At 47.2% G+C, this 16,368-nt stretch overlaps 6 protein-coding genes across 6 annotated transcripts; 2 read left to right on the top strand and 4 right to left on the bottom strand.

Annotated features, from left to right (window-relative positions):
- Positions 1-1,265: 1,265 nt before the first annotated feature.
- FMAN_15365 (uncharacterized protein) lies at positions 1,266-1,766 on the bottom strand (the record flags this gene model as incomplete). The annotated part of the gene is made up of 1 exon (XM_041824965.1): positions 1,266-1,766. The coding sequence occupies one exon, from the start codon at positions 1,764-1,766 to the stop codon at positions 1,266-1,268; it is 501 nt and encodes a 166-aa protein (XP_041690393.1).
- A 1,961-nt stretch (positions 1,767-3,727) lies between these two features.
- FMAN_15364 (uncharacterized protein) lies at positions 3,728-4,679 on the top strand (the record flags this gene model as incomplete). Its single annotated transcript, XM_041824964.1, has 2 exons — positions 3,728-4,179; positions 4,232-4,679. The coding sequence occupies 2 exons, from the start codon at positions 3,728-3,730 to the stop codon at positions 4,677-4,679; spliced, it is 900 nt and encodes a 299-aa protein (XP_041690392.1).
- A 265-nt stretch (positions 4,680-4,944) lies between these two features.
- On the bottom strand, positions 4,945-6,772 carry FMAN_15363 (uncharacterized protein; the record flags this gene model as incomplete). Its single annotated transcript, XM_041824963.1, has 3 exons — positions 4,945-5,772; positions 5,824-5,934; positions 5,990-6,772. 3 exons carry the CDS (start codon positions 6,770-6,772, stop codon positions 4,945-4,947), a joined length of 1,722 nt encoding a protein of 573 aa, XP_041690391.1.
- A 4,757-nt stretch (positions 6,773-11,529) lies between these two features.
- On the bottom strand, positions 11,530-12,451 carry FMAN_15362 (uncharacterized protein; the record flags this gene model as incomplete). Its single annotated transcript, XM_041824962.1, has 2 exons — positions 11,530-12,327; positions 12,383-12,451. The coding sequence occupies 2 exons, from the start codon at positions 12,449-12,451 to the stop codon at positions 11,530-11,532; spliced, it is 867 nt and encodes a 288-aa protein (XP_041690390.1).
- A 262-nt stretch (positions 12,452-12,713) lies between these two features.
- Positions 12,714-14,558, top strand: FMAN_15361 (uncharacterized protein; the record flags this gene model as incomplete). The annotated part of the gene is made up of 3 exons (XM_041824961.1): positions 12,714-13,852; positions 13,903-14,339; positions 14,389-14,558. The coding sequence occupies 3 exons, from the start codon at positions 12,714-12,716 to the stop codon at positions 14,556-14,558; spliced, it is 1,746 nt and encodes a 581-aa protein (XP_041690389.1).
- A 330-nt stretch (positions 14,559-14,888) lies between these two features.
- On the bottom strand, positions 14,889-15,749 carry FMAN_15360 (uncharacterized protein; the record flags this gene model as incomplete). Its single annotated transcript, XM_041824960.1, has 1 exon — positions 14,889-15,749. The coding sequence occupies one exon, from the start codon at positions 15,747-15,749 to the stop codon at positions 14,889-14,891; it is 861 nt and encodes a 286-aa protein (XP_041690388.1).
- Between the last annotated feature and the right edge of the window lie 619 nt (positions 15,750-16,368).

The following is a 16,368-nucleotide window of genomic DNA, read 5'->3' as shown; positions in this document are numbered from 1 at the left end:
TTCGCACTCGGAGCGGTCGTAGTTAAAAATAAGAGCTGGCAAGTTGTCCTATGGGTGAAGCTCACATGCCAAAGTAAACAGCCTATCAATCTTCAAAATTGGATTTTGTGGCCTTTTCATGGAGCTCCATCATTCAATGGTCTACTTCTAATACAATCTACCTTCTAAAATGGACCCAAGTTCTAAATACGGCAGTACTAACATGATTCTAGCTTCAACCGTCAAGGCGTTAGTCTGTGATGTTCTCTTTGATTGGTCAGATCAAACCGACTGCACAATTGGCTGGGTCCATTTGACCGTCGCCTTAATTGAGGCTCTTTCAACCAAAACTGGAATGTTCGTTGTGGCTACTCCACACATTGCACAATAACAATGTGACGTCGATTGAAGATTCATTCTTGCGCTCACCTCAGCGCAACTAGCTTAGCATCGCACTTCTCAACTTCCTAATGGTTTCCCAATTGACTGTTACTTGAGTCGATTCGGCACCTGATGCTTGCATCACGCACCATACCTCGTTATCGCTCTCTAATTTCTGTACCTGTTAGTGCCTGTGTCTTAGAAATGAGGCCTCCCAACACCTCCATTGTCATACACGATCACAAAGGAGGTATCCTTCTCCGATATTGTAGCTGCATCTCCTCTGATTGTTAGTCGCTCTACAGCCTACAACTAGAGGTACTCAGTTCCAGAGGATCCAAACAAAGACCCGAATATTGGTGGTGGAGCTCCTGGTGGTTGCAACACGGGAAACCGTGCGGCTGTCGGCCAGGACGGCCCAAATCAGTTCGCTAGGACGCAGAGCACTTCTGTCATACGTCGTGTCCTGTATCGAATCTCAGAGCCACTATGACCCCCCGGAACCATCACGACGGGCTACAGATTTTCATATTTGTACTCTGTCAGTGTATAGGCAGGTTCCGATATTGTGAATTTACCAAGGATAGACCACGCGAATAGTCTAGGGTTAACTGGTTTACAGTAGTCAGTATGGCCTGAAAGAAAAGAGATTCTTATTATTTTCAGCAGCCATTATAAGGTGGCGCTGTATGTCATGAAGAATAACTCAAGAGGTTTGGAAACTAGTGTTATCTGGATAATATCGAGATATATATATGTATATAAATATTCAGGTCTAGATATAAAAGGGCGCGGTTTAAAAAGGGAGATGAGAAGGGAATGTTGAATTGTTCAGGTTCTGGTCTGGTAACACTTGGTAGCCTTGAAACAGTGACAAATAAGGCCTTGACTGGATAAGACCGGACTCAAACGAGCTCTAGAGGGTTAGTCCTGTTAGCAGGTGGTGCTCCTTGCAATGCGTCCCAATGCTCAGCGATACAGCTTCCTTCAAACCGCCAAATATCAACCGCAACCGTATAACGTCCCATACCCGGCCCCTCGACCTTAACATGGCTCCACCCCACATTGTCTGCGAAACCGGAGTTTGCGATAGTGACATTCCATTCCGCGATGCGAGGGGCGACCCAGGCCAGGCTAGCCTCACGGTCGCCATATACATTCGGATTATGGTTGATGGCATTCAGGAGGATGTGCTCCCTACCAGCGCGATAGACGTCCTTTTCGATGTAAAATTTGCGCAAGAAGTTGGTAAAGATGATCGATTGTTCAGCTGACGAGACGGGATATCCTGGGTTGCAAGTGAAGGATGGGACGGTGGTAGAGCCAGAGGATTCATCCTGAGCATTAACCGCAGTAAGACAAAGGAGTTTGATGGCAATGGACGTAAGGGTCTTGAGGGATAGCATTTTGGCGACAGATTCAGCGCGTAACAGGTATCTAGGTGCTGGACTGAAGGCAAGGTCAACTGAAGAGTCTAGAAGTAGATGTTTGTACAGAAGCGCGAGGTTGGAATGCAATTTAGCAAAGGTGAATACAGATTACTTTGTGAGTGGCAGTCTGGATTTTTATAGCTTAGTGGCAGAATTTGGTCTGTAAACTTTATCCATACGTCTTTGACAAAACGATCAACGGTCAGATGCTATAGAGTTGCTTTGGAATCTATAGCTAGGTAAGCCTTTGTCGTGCTTACGACATCGCTTGCCGTGATAGCGACGACGCAATATTGTACGACGAGTCGGCTGTGCTTCTTGACTTACTTTGGGATCCTAGTGTCGTTTGATTAGGTGCTTACAAATGAATAAGTAGTTTGTACGGAGTACAGGCTTCTTCTTTAAGCTTTACAGGGTTCTTGACGTAAAAGCGCCTGACCGATCAAACTTTCACCATTTGCCGCGTCATTTCATGGCTCAGTCAAAGGATTAGGAGGTCAACAAACAAGGAGTACTACACCCCAGAACCAGTAAATAAGCATTCTGAAAGCAAAGTCTGTCCTAGTATACCTCTATTACAGTACCTTACCTTTACTGTTATATTTTATAGTTATAGCAATTAAGTCTTACTTTAGTATATCTAATAGCAAGATAATCTTTTATTTCTTTTTTTCTTATTTCTCTCTTGAATAATATTAGTTAGACCTTAATATCTAATATATCCTGCTACAAGGGAGTTATAGGGATTTGCTTTAGTCTGAGGAAGCGGAGACGTTGCCGTGTAGCCTTTTTACAGTCTGGCAATCTTATTCCTAAAAGTCGACACCCACCAACCGCCAGTTGTGCTAATTGCCTTCATCCACCCCTCCTCAAGCCCGTGGGATTCTCACACACAGACCGACTTTTGGACTGGTTCGTTTCCGATATTCCGAGAAGCCTCTTTTATTTCTAAGATACGGCAGTTGCATACCGAAAGATTAGAAATTAGGAGATATGTTCCGACTTTAGCTCATCGTCATGACGGGTGGCCTCTTTCGATCAGGTTCCGACATAGTAGCATTCCGATTGGCTCTTAGCAGTCGGAAGCAAGGGAATCTTGGAGTTGGCACTAAAAATGATCTTTGCCTAGTAGGGGATTGTGCTCCGGACCTATGAGGCTTTCGCTTTTTCGACTAGCGTCCCGCTTCTCAAAACCAAGCGAGGTAGTATAGGGCGAGCGATTTGTCAGCCTAGAACAATAACTGTGTGTGGAGAAAGGGCCTCCCGAGACGAAGCCCAGCTCTATGAGTATCAGCGGGAACGCAATTGTATAAGGACAAAGTTTACAAGGGTTTGTATGGAATGGATTGCTGCTGTACCAGATTATTTATCTACTAGAGTATTTAGACTTTTCAACTGCCTGTGCACGCTCGTCGTTAAATTTCCATTGGCTCTTAGGTTTATTTCTACAGGAGCTAGCTATGCACTCTTGATTTAAGTTAAATTATATATGCAAGCTTTTGATTATGTAGCTAGACTTTGAGCGCGCATGAGCTGGCAGAAAGGCAAGTCAACAGCAGAGAAACTGATCCCTTCACTTTGTCCACCCTGTAAAAGAAGAGTCCTGACGGTAGATAAGTCAGTCTATAAAAGTATAAGAAACACAAGCCACCCTGTGTCTACTGACTACTGAATTAATCCATACTGTCTCTGTATGGACACCTATTAGAGTATAATATTTCCACTCACTTGTTTTTATTCTGAACCTTTACTCCAGTCTACTTGCTTATTTGGGTAGAGCATTGTTAGGATCCAACAGTCCTTTGTGGTCGACCATTTACTTCCCAGGTGCGTACTCACATTTGCTATTTTTGGCATGAAGCTTTCAATTCGTTTTCACTTTCAGTGACCTTATGCCTCGTCTGCTCAGCTATCGCTAATGAAATGGTCAGTGAAAAATGCTCCTTAAGATCTCCATTCTAGGCCTTGCACTCGTTGTAGCTGGAGTGCAGGCAGCTATCCCCAAAATCCCCGGCTTTCGAGTAACTTGGGCCGATGATTTTGATGGCCCTAACAACGCCCTACCCAACCCCAAAAAGTGGCTGATTGATACCGGCACCAGCTACCCCGGTGGTCCTCCGGCCTGGGGCACTGGGGAAATTCAGACATACACGGATCGCACAGAGAATGTCCGGACTAATGGAAAAGGTAATCTTCTGATCACGGCTCTCAAAAACTCGGAGAATTGGACATCGGCCCGAATCGAAACGCGACGAGAGAATTTCCTGGCACAACCAGGAGGAAAGATGCGAATCCAGGCCGATCTGAGACTTTCTTCGTTAGGCGGCAATGGCATTGGTTACTGGGCGGCGTTTTGGACACTAGGTGCGGAGTATCGCGGCAATTTCTGGTAAGGGAACACTGGTCTACGCAATTCAATCAGCTTTATTAACGATTTACAGGAACTGGCCTGCTGTAGGAGAGATTGACATTATGGAAAACGTCAACAATCTTGATCGGACTTGGTCTGTTTTACACTGCGGGACAAACCCCGGTGGACCATGTAACGAGCCCAACGGCTTGGCAAGTAGCATAGCGTGCCCTGGTTCATCCTGCGCAGGTAATTTCCACACTCATACCGTCGAAATTGATAGGTCGATGCATCCAGAGACGGTGCGATGGTTCGTCGATGGAGTCCAGTACCACCAAGTCAACGAGACAGAAATACCTTTGAAGGTATGGGAGCAAACCATACACCGGCCTCATTTCATCCTTCTTAACCTGGCTATCGGTGGCGGATTCCCGGACGGTGTTTTCGGCGGCCAAACCCCTCTCGAGACCACTGTGTCCGGAGGGAGGTACGAGATTCGATATGTCGCAGTGTATAACACTATCGGTGACCATTTTTAGTACGGGTTGAGGTGGAAAGTATTGGTAAACAGATATGCGTAGTGTGGATTGGTGGTTAGTTAGTTACAGAAGCGAGAGTCAACCTAAAAAAGCTGTTTAAGCGCAAATTGCTTCCTGACGAGCTATCTAATCCTACTCCAATGTTAAATACATTGCATTGCCTACTGTCAAGTGGACGCACTTGTGATATACATAGTATGGATAATTAATCGTGCTCTAGGATCGCCGCCACCGTTCTGCTACGCGTTCATTCGAGTCGCCTTTATTATCCAAAGACAACAACTATTCCCATATCTGCACTCACTGTTCTCCAAAGTTCTTCGTTTCCGAAACCCATCATCATTGTCTCGTCTTGTTGCTGTAACATCTCCGCCTTGCCAATACGTCGCCACACCTCTTGCACAATAATCCATGCATGATTAATATTAATCATGCCTTGACGACGGCTGATGGAGATGAATGCTCGTTGAGCGAGCTCACGATCAGTAGACGAAATAGCCTCACATGCCGCAACAAAAAGTGGCCAAAGAAGGGCGTTCGTGGGACCAATGTCGCTAACACTAGCACAATGTGTGAGGCTAATGTGCAAGTGATGTTGTACCAGCGGGTGCGTACGAGGATATCCGTAGATGGTGCGATAGAGGTAGATCAGGGCAGAGTGACGATAAGCTAACGCGTTATTGAGAATACTCTCAAGTCGACTTCTCTCCTGAGATTGTTCAGAGTTTATTTCTTCAGAGCAGTGGCATGGAATAAAGTCATCAGGAAGAATGGTGTGCCATTCTTCCAAGGCATTTTGGACGGCTGACGCCGAGACTTCCAGCTCAGTACGCAAGACAGTGGCTTTGGAAATCTCGTTGTTTGCCATAGCAACGTTGAGTTCTTCCTTCAAAGTCACAAGGCTCGACAGGCGATGAATAATTGGCCAAAGAGAGGTCGCCATACCGAGAACGTTATCGATCGTGTTACGGGGAGGAGTCTCATCACCTGAATTCAGGTGAGATAATGGTTGATGGTAACTCATTTTCGGGGCACTTGAGAGTGGAGCAGTCCCAAAAGATAATGCCGTGATGACATCATAGAAAAGGAATGCCTTATGCATGGTAAGTGATTTGCCTGCTCGAGCTACACAAAGGTAACTTACACGATCTAGAAAGGCACTGGTAGGGTCGGTTATAGTCTTGCCATTGTTGATAATCGTCATAGCCCCTTTGAGGTGACTGATTACAACATTGGAACAATTCTTGTGAACCAGCTGCAGCGTTCTTAGTGCATTGATCTAAGATCATATATTTACATCTCAGACTTACCACTTCATAGTAAACAAGAAGCATGATCACTGCCAGTAGCTCATTGCTGTTTATCCCTCCTCCTGTTTGAATTAAGCGTGCCAGACCTTGTATGGCCTGGTTGTGGAAATACGTGCTTCTTTCATGACCAGACACCCCACGACACTCTAGGTGAGCGCTTGCTAGAGCGTAGACAGCATGGGTAACAGCTTGGCTTTCTTGACATAGAGGTAAAATAAGTTGCTGAAAGGGGTTGTCGTAGTCCTCATGGAAGACGGTAAGATGGGATACGACGTGGTAGAAGTGATGCAACAAGACACGGCGGTTTGTGCGGTTGGATAGCTTACAAAGCATAGTAGGGTGATGATTGAACCCAAAAGAGGACGTTGAGCCGGGCGCTACCAGGCCAAGGAAGGGGTGATAAATCGTATGTGCACCTGCGTATATGCTATCGCAAGCTGTCGCTGGAATACCGACGAGCTCTTGATTGACCATATTCTGGATTTCGTTATCTTCAATCGTTTGAACAATGTACTCGGAGCCATCCAATGCTGCCAACCCGAAACCCGTCGAGTTTATGAGGGACACTAAAGACGACTGTGCAGCTTTAAAACCTTCGAGACTAAGCGTGGGCTCAGTAACAAACTGGTTGACTTGAAGATGACAGAGCGCCGGTTCTTGCATCGTTCTGAAAGGCTCTTCCGATTGGTCTTTGTCGGCTAATTTTCCTTGCGTATCCTCATCCGACCCCAAGGTAGGTGCATAATCAGCTGAAGCTTGAGTTGCCCGATCTCGACTCGACATGAGATCAGTACAGATTGAAGAGTCAGCATGAATGGACTGGCGATCGGGTTTCTGACGAGGTGGAACAGGCTCGTAAATGCACTCTTGACCACGTTCCTGACATCGTCTGCAAGTAGGTCGAATCTCGTCGCATTTTTTCCTCTATAATAGTTGTATCAGCACCTTACCAACAATAGGGAATACGTGTGTTTGTTAATTACTTTTGCTTTGCTACGGAAAACGAGAGATGAGTGAGTTAATTCTGCAGCATAATGATAGGTTCGCTTACCATTGAGAACATCCTGTACCGGAATAAAACATGTCGAGGTTAGCCAACTCCTGCACTAAAGATGGGAAGTTGGGCAGTCAGGATAAACATGGCTTCAGAATGGAATATTGACATACCCATACGGGAGCGCTTCTTGGGAACCTTAGGGGACGAAATCCGAGTATACAGCAACATTGTATCCTCTGAAAGTCCCTATTCGCAAATTCTTAAAAGACCAAGGGCATTTGGTAAGCCCAAAAAACCGTTTAAAGCTATTATTGCATGACAGAGTATCAGATAGGTAAGTTCTAATGGACGCTGTCGAGGATCAGACTTACAGAGTTGAGGGGGGATGACACTACAACAATTTCTGGCAGGAACTACAAGAGGAAATTGGAAGCAGAATGAGAGATAGATGACGATTTGGGGACGATCGAAATTTTTAAACAGACAAGTATAAAGCAAATGCGCCAAGAGAAAATGCCAGGCTTGGACGCACCGACGTCATTAAATACATACAGAACTCCCCGAAATATTCGGGGAACACGGTGGAGAAGCTAAAGCAGAACCCAAAGATGCGGCCAGCGTTAGCTGGACGGCTAGTGCCTTGGGGCCAGTGCGGGGAAGTCTGGGGAGGGGAGACATGCACGTACGGCACCTGCCGAGAGTCCCGAGGATGCTCGGAGCACCGCGTTCTTGATCATTGAAGCTTCGAATCGGTTCCCGGTTCGTTGATAAGAGGCAGCCAATCCGATTGTTTTTTTTTTTTTTTGGACAGCACAAATAGAGATTCAGTGGTGATGAACCAATCGTTCTAGAAGATACAGGATATGTTTTTCGGACTAGATCTTGTTGGAAAACGACGAAACAAGGAACAAATACGAATCTCGGCACCCTGGAGTCGATCACTACCGAATTTGCTTGACTATTTAGAACAAGGTTAATCAGGGTATCAATAGCTCCTTGGCATGCAAACCAAAGCTAGCAGGTGATGGGGAAAGCTGGTGGCTAAGGTACATAAGTCTCCTTGATTAGTCTTTATACATCATTCGGCACTATTCAAACCCAAAAAGGCGGAGCTGGCGCCATTCGCGCGCGCGTCCTTGCAACTGTCGGGTCAATTTAGTCCGCGTGTCAGGAACAGATGCCGCCGTACGCTTTGTGGCTGGCACTTCTTCTTGAATGTTCGGACTCCAAGGCCCTCAACAACACACTCTGACGGATATTCCCTTTAATCTACAGTTGACTGAGGCATTCGACTCCCTCTACAATCTTTCACGAACTTGATATTGGGACCAGTTCAAGATAATTATTTGCGAAGAAAATCCCTTTATGTCACTCTTGTCCTACAATTTGACGGTGTTCCGAGTGGAAAAGCCATCGCCACTTTCAATAACTGCATTAAAAAACATACTGGGCGGAATTGATCCGTTGTTACTAAGCCGCCACCAGCTCAATTCTTCAACCAGTCGCAAGTTTTCGTTCAAAGACATCTCTAGTGCCATCTGAAGCTCTCTGACTTTTCTCTGTGCCGCCTTGAGCGTGATTCTTCTGCATGCACTCGACTTGTCGGCCAACCGTGGGCGGCGCGTAGAACTGTCAACCCGGCGCCGTTCTTTACCAACATACGGCTTATGCTGTTGTCTATATGGCTTAGTTAGTCAAACTGCCAGCCGTAGAGTGTGGACCTGGAAGTGAAGCATACCGTTCTCTAGAAGTGAATTGATCATGGGACGATAGGAGCATCCGATCGCGTTTTCTTGACAGGACCTTTTCCATAATAAATCCGGCTTCTTCAGGCTGACGGATACTGCTATCGGCAGGCTCACAATCCGCCGAGCACACGATTTGCATGGATCTGCTGGAATTAGACTCGTCAATTTCGGATTCCATGACTGTTTTGATGGCTGTTGACAGCAATCTATAGTCGTATATTATTGATCAAGGATGCAACCTGGAAAGGGGAAGCAGGAAAGATATTTGAGACTGTGGATCAGCCACGATAATACACCGGAATGAATGTGCTAGGTGTCTGTCAACATAAACAGCAATGGTACACGACGGTCTTCGTCTTTGTCCGGCACTGAGCATTTTAATGTAGAAAGCAAGTTAAAGAACACATCAAGGTCTGTTGGTAGTTGAACGAACCCCCTTAGTTGGACTGATCCTCCATCTCAGGCACATAGCAATGACGTCTACGGAGGCGTAGTGCTTAGGTAGTGAAGGGCCACAAAAGCTTAGCGCAGCGACTGGCACCACAAGATTGGTTCTCATAGACTAGTGTTGAATATCAACCTTATTTAAATTGGACTTAAAGCTTGTTTGGGTACCCAACAATTTGCAGCCACCAATTTAACTGAAGCGCACCTGTACAAAGAAAGGGCGGGCAAAACGCTAGACTTTTGCTGACAAATATGAGTCGCCAGATGGATGCACAATGAATAGCAGATCACCCCTGGATGCCCTGTTTCAAGAGCCGTGATCGTCTTATGAAACTAGACGCAACTCTAAAATCCTCTTGACCCTATACTGACAAATCGGAAGTGCAGGCCGGTACTGCAGCTGCCAGGATACCCTACCAGCCTCAGCAATACGACCAAATGAATAATGGCGCTTACGTGCCTCCCACTTTCTTTTCACCAATCACCAAGAGACTCACGCTCTACCCTGGTTCACTTCGTAAGCCCGGGAACCGGCTCACGATATAGATTCACGGCTTGCCGTGAGCCTTGCTTGACAGATGGTAGGCCACTTAAGTAAATAAACATATTTACTTAGCAGTAAATAGAACTTAGCTTGTCCCTTGAGTATGTTAGGGTGCGATATGCTGTCTTCTGTGGTGCTGTCTAGTGTGCCGACCCTAAATGCCCGGCCCTTCTTAGCCCTCTTTTTCGTCCATTTTAACAATCTCTACCCTTTCTACGCAGAGTAATCGGGATTGTATTTCCAGGCACCAATTAGTTCGAGTACTAATAGGCTGCTATCGTACTTTCGTGTTTTGACTGTTTCAGCTTTAAGGCGGCATAGCATGTCTCCGGTGCTCTCAAAAGGCGCACTTTGCACTCTTTCGACACCTCTAGCTGTTCTTCACACCAGGGGAGGGTAGAGTCAGAGGCTGGCTTGAGCCGTCTTTTGACCGATACCCACAGGCTATAAGGCTCATGCTTCTGATCGACCTCAGGTACCCAATGGAGGTGACATATAAGAAGGCAGAGCTTGAGAAGCAACTTACGATGAAGTCCTCAAGAGGATGAATTAAATGGCGTGCAAGCGTGCTCCTGTGACTCTTCTTTATCGAATGTCTGTATCTGGCATTGGACAGCAAGTATACTGTAGGTGGCGGTGCTCTCGTGAGGCGTCGCACATACCACGATGAGAAAGAAAAACATGGACGATAAATTGAACAAGCAATAACTGGTACAAGTTGTTTATAACATATGTCTGTACCATATAGGCCCTTTATCTCAAACTGAAATTAGAACTTCCAGCGTGGAAATGTTTCACGGAATAAGGGGGAACAGTCCCGGCGTAGGTAGGGTCAAGTGCCAACATTTGGGCGTCACTCACAAAGGGTTGAGGCCTGCAGGCGAGACTGAGGTTACAGTGGGCTATAGGAGGGATGAGCTGCTGAAATGCAAATGCAGTGGTTGGCGGAAGATAAGAAGCTTGGCGAGTAGAAATACGCCGATAAGCACATTCCTGATGTCAATTTCTCTGCCGATCATGTGCGGTGATGAGTTGTAACAGGCAATCCAAAATAACCGGGATACATCAATTTGCTAGCTTGATATCTCATAGAGATGTCATAATCTTTGAGCCATCAATCAATCAATCAGTCACAGCACGGTATCTCAAGATTCACTCAATCTTTGGTAGTCAATGAGAGTCAGTCGAGTGGGAGTAGAAAGTGGGTCACAAGATTGATCGAGCACCTCGAGATGCATAACAAGTGTAATTAATTCATCGTGGAAATAGAACAGGGAGCAGAAACACGCAATTGAGCTGGGGCGTTGAATAAATAATTTATTACTCTGTATTTTCATGCAGGCCACTTCGAAGCCTTTGTGGCTCATACAACATGATCCTCCTTGACACGAAGCTTCCTAATACTCCTCATCAAGAGCGTTCTTACCGGCATGGCATCTCTGCTTAGCGACAGCATGGCGTTTCCAACACTAAATAAGCAGCCACGAGATCTTTGCGTCCTCATTGGGACGCGACAATTGCCCCCATTGACCGGTGTGACGTTCTGGGCAGGGTCTCCGAATGGCCAACCGCACGAGTAACCGAGACGAAAAGACTCAATTTCTTCACGCGCAAGCTCGAGCGAGGTGATCAGGCGGTAGCGAAGCTTTATATATAGCTTTATGGCTTTTTCCGCTCATGTTGATGGTCGGGCTCGAGGGCGATAATAGCTTCAGGTTCAGTGATGAACCCATGGGGAGAAGTCGGAGTGCGTCGCCGCATCATCCTCAACTCTTAAAATCAGGTCTCGTGTGCCCGACAACGCTCATCCTGGTGATAATTCCGCTACTGCAATTGGCAATTCCTGACCCCTCCCGAGCTTCAAGTAGCATGAAGAGTTGTCAACCTCGGGTGTAGGTTGTTGTGCGACAAGAGACTCGGGAGATGACGGCGACCCAGCTTGTCCCTGTGTATCTTCTCTTTTAGTAGGCGAAGGTGTTTGTGGAGGACTGTATGAAGCTTGCGGCTTGAACGACGGTCCAATTCGTCGCCTTGGTCGAGCGGCGGTTGTCTCGCTGGGTTTGGCGACCTTGCGTTGGGGCTGATCTTCCTCGTCCTCTGTTTGGCGCTTTCGCTTCTGGTTCTTGGCCTGGTGTACATCTGCGTCTGCTTCAGTGGTGTTGCTGGAGGGCTTGATAGCATGATCGTGCAGCGCCGGCTTGGTGTTGTCCAATCTGGCCGCGCTGGCTTCGGCTTTTTCTTCCCTCGCCTGGCGTCTTTGCGCTCTTCGTTCTCGTCGCTCTTGTCGCCTAGCCTCAACAGCGATAATGTCTATACCAATTTTGGCATACATGCGCACCCTCACCTCGCGCATCAATTCCCGCATGCTTTCGCTGGGTTCATCGTCGGTGTCGTTGTCAGAACAGCTCATCTCTACCGCTGACTCATAAAAGGGCGAGCGCTGCAGGCATTTGGGTACTGGGTTGGGTTCGATGGCGTGGAGAAGTCGATCAAGTTGCTCGAGGAAGTCGGGGTCAGGTGTGGCGAAGCACATGGGTAGAGTGGGCGTCGATGGAAATGTCACCAATTTGGCGCCGAAGGTCGGGACTGGGTCATCGAGAGGCTTGCGATATGATGAGCATGTTTTGAGCCATCGTTTGAAATGCTGATGCACTTACCCCGTATTTCTTTTCGTAGCTATCAGCCAAGCATTGTCGCCAGCCGCGTTTTCTCTGTCCGGGGAACATTACCCTTGCGACGCTGATTGATTGATGATGTTGAGTCGAGATGCAAATCGGATGACGCCCAATTGACGCGTCGAGGACGGAAGAACAATAGCCCGCTGATGACGCTTTGCCCGATGTAGCACGCCATTGGTCCCGTCACATCTCTCATCTTGAGATATTCCACCAGCCTACCTACCCTGCACTCACCAGATCAAGAGTCATTTACCCCACCAGCAACGGTTCATCTGGTCCTAACCCAAACTCAAGTAGCCAGCTCAGAGTTATGGATGTCTCAGATATTCCAAGTAGTCAAGAGACGGTGGAAGATCCAACTTTACCAGGCTCCTCTGCTGAAGGGGCTACTCTCATCCTAACACCAGAAAACCCTGAGGCGCGATTGGCGTTTCATGAAGTCGCTGAGTCCCTGCAAGTACAGACCCAAGATCCTGTGATCCAAGCGGCACAACAGCACACAAGAAAATGCATGTGGATTTCCTCAAAGCAACAGAATGATCAAGAAGTCAGACGGTTATCTAGGGCAGCATCGGAAGACCTTTCATCATCGTCACCCATTTCGTCGCCACGGAATCCAAGATCATCATCCCGCGCACAAGACGAGAGTGAAGAGGAGTTTAGAATCTGGAAGGGCCACTATTTCTTATCCCTCGTTCAACCCCCTCGAAATCCGTCAAGAGGGTGGGTGGTTGGGTCTTTGAGAGATGGCCCTCACCTAAATGATATCGTCCTTTGTTTACGGTCTAGCAACTACAAGATGTACAAAGTTCGACGCAATCAAGCCATTCTCCAAATTGACCAGACAAGTTTTGTATATGTGCAGCCAATGACCGACAGATCCACCACCATGGTCAATGGGAATAAGATCTCTAGAAAGAGAGTTTTCAACCAATCATCTGCTCGGCTTGCTTTCGGCTCTCTTTGCTACCGCATCCAGTACGCTCGAGGGTCCTATGCCGACGACTACCCCAGCAGAGTCAAGGACTACTTGGATGAGCACCTTAAGATACACACCAGTCTGCTGGAGCTATCACTGACACCAACACCATCTGAAACCAGCCCCATCATCATTGGACAATGGACCGTCAGCGCAGGTACTGTAGGCAAAGGAGCTTCCGGAATGGTCAGCATCGCGTCGAATGACCATGGCCAACGTGTTGCTTTAAAAAGATTACAGGCTGGAAGAGACAGGGAGCGCATACGGAATGTTCAGATGAAGCTGGAGACGCTCGCTGCATTGTGTCAGAGGAAGAACGAAAACCGCTTGCTGCGACTTATTGAAGTTATCACGGATGATGTGAGATCAGCGAATAGGATAGCGGACATTTGGTTTGTTCAAGAACCCGCTGCCCAGGAGGTACTTTCCACCGCCCTCAGCAGGGGACTCTTTAAACAAGGCCAGGAAAGGTGAGATCATCGCTGATAGTACAACTTCACCACACGAGCTTATCAACCAGAATATCCATCGTCACAACCGTTTTGGCAGACATCCTCGGCGCCACAAACTTCCTCCACAGAAATCGCTGGATACACGGAGATCTCAAACCCGTCAACATTGGTATCCGAACTTGGACCTCTGAGTGTATATCTCTAGTGTTGCTCGATCTCGACGATGCTGAGGAGAGCCCTTTTCCAGGTCGACATCACTCCGCTCGGCCCGGAACAGGCGGAACGATCGGATGGCTAGCTCCCGAACGAGAGATGACGGGATACGACGAGCTGGCTGATATCTGGAGCATCGGCGTCATGGCCATTGAGATGATCTGGGGACGACATCCCTGGCGACAGGGCAAGAATCCTTGGAGACCAGGCCCGGAAGCTAGTGAGTTGCAGAAAGAGTTTCAAGACATGTATGGAGAAGCTGTTGATGCTTTGAACAAGCTTCATGATAAGGGTACGACCTTATTTCTCTTGTGGCAGAGTGGTGCTGATTTTGTTGCTAGCTTTGAGGGACGCTGTTATCGGCATGGTGCGGCATCCGTATGCTGAGACATTAGTACAGCGACAATCAAGACTTACGGCGAAAGAGGCCCTAAGACTTCTGGGCCACGCTGAAGATAAAGATAACGCCAGCAAGCGACAAAAACGGGATGAAGGCTTTCGCGCGCCGTAAATGGGATCCTAGAGACTGTATAACTGAAGAACCTTGACCGCCTCTGCGCGGCTTCATTCATACTATCAACAATTGCGAGAAGAGATCTAATACCAAACAGCGGTAGTTGTTTCTCAACCTCTTTTCAGAACAACTTGAATTGAAAACTTGTATGCGGTCAAAGTTCATAACTCTTTATGGTATGAAAGGTGGTGGAGGCCTGGGAGCGAACACATCGTTTCACTGGGCAATGATGTACTGAGAAGGGACTGATGCAATAAATAAATCTCACTTATGAGTTCATACATCATTGAAGGCTAGTCCGCAGGTTGTGGCTGTAACTATGTATATTCACTTAGTATAGCGCGTCTCGCAAAGACTACTAATAAGCCATCGTCCTCCCTCCAACCTAAAGGAGCAGACACATACTCCATGGGAAATTTCAACGCCATCAACCCGAACCACGAACGGCGCCCAAACGAAGCCCAGATCGCTACAACGCCGTGCCTCGCAGTTAAGAAGCCGCTTCTCAATTGTAGGTTCATTCTGAGCTTCTTGCTGTAGGTGCTCAATGAGTTCCGGCCACATGAATGTCTCCGGTACATGACCATCTTTCGATAACGTAGCCCCTGTACCAGGCAACAGCAGGGCGGGAATGGCCTCCCAGTCTTGAGCTTTGATGCTCTTGAGAAAGTCTTGGAATGGAGCGATGATATCTGACACCGGGCCCGTCTCGACTGACGGCACCGGCTTCTCAGGTGATAGATGCTTCATATCAACAAGTGCTGAGATACGCCATGGGTTTCCGTCGCTCAGGATGTCTTCAGATTGACGGTATAAGGTGCAGAGGTGAACGGTGTGGATGAACTCGCCACGACCATCCATGGAGGCTGACCAACCCACGAATACAGCAGCTATGTTTTGAGAGACCCATACATTCGCCTGTGGCTCTGCCAATTGATGTTTGAAGCCTGTTGGTCCGGACTCTTGTTGTTTGGCGAGCAATCCACTAACGCGCTCATACATGTCATCAAAGCTTTCTGTCTTGAGACCACCCATCTCTGGTGGGAAAGGAACAGTGATTAGGCCATGCGGCAGAGTGAAGCGTCCTCCTTCTTTAAATGGGGGCGGGGAACTGAAATACTCGTGAAAGCCACGGACAATATCCAAGACTTGCGCCTGCTCAGTATTAAGCTGTGATAAAGATGACATCCTAACAATTGCCAGCAACTACTAGCATCGCAATGGAAGATTTTTATTAGACTTGAGCTGAGAGTCAGGTGCCTTTATGGTATTCTATGAACAAGTAAGCTGACAGGATTTGAAGGATTTTTACTGATATCGGCGCAGTCAGCTTACTATTGCATCTAGCCTACTACTGTACGCAGTCGCGGTGGTATGTCAACGAAATACAACAAATTTGGCCCGTGCACGCTGCGTGACATCCCTAGCACATCCAGTTAGACCGCCCATTCTTATACAGTACCATATAAATATATGACATGCAAACCGGGCTCCCCCCAGGCTTGGGTCCTTGGGGGTCTTGTTGGAAATTCGCGCGGGCAGTTGACAGAGGCTTTTTACTTTTTTAAAATAGAACTACCACGATATATCTAGCAATATATATATATATATAAACTAATAGAAAATAAAGCAATTAATTAATCAATTTCTATAGAGCCATTCTTTATCTAGTATTAGCTAAAAACACAAGAAAAGCAAGTATCTAACTCAGTGTCGAGGCGAAAGCATGATGGCTGCTTACGAAGTATGGTTACACCCTGACCGCTTGCTCTAGAGCTCAAACCAATAAATCTGAAGAGACCAGAAC

Source organism: Fusarium mangiferae (assembly GCF_900044065.1).
Source record: "Fusarium mangiferae strain MRC7560 genome assembly, contig: FMAN_scaffold019, whole genome shotgun sequence".
Lineage (NCBI taxonomy): Eukaryota > Fungi > Ascomycota > Sordariomycetes > Hypocreales > Nectriaceae > Fusarium > Fusarium mangiferae.
This window is presented reverse-complemented; position numbering and strand designations above follow the sequence as displayed.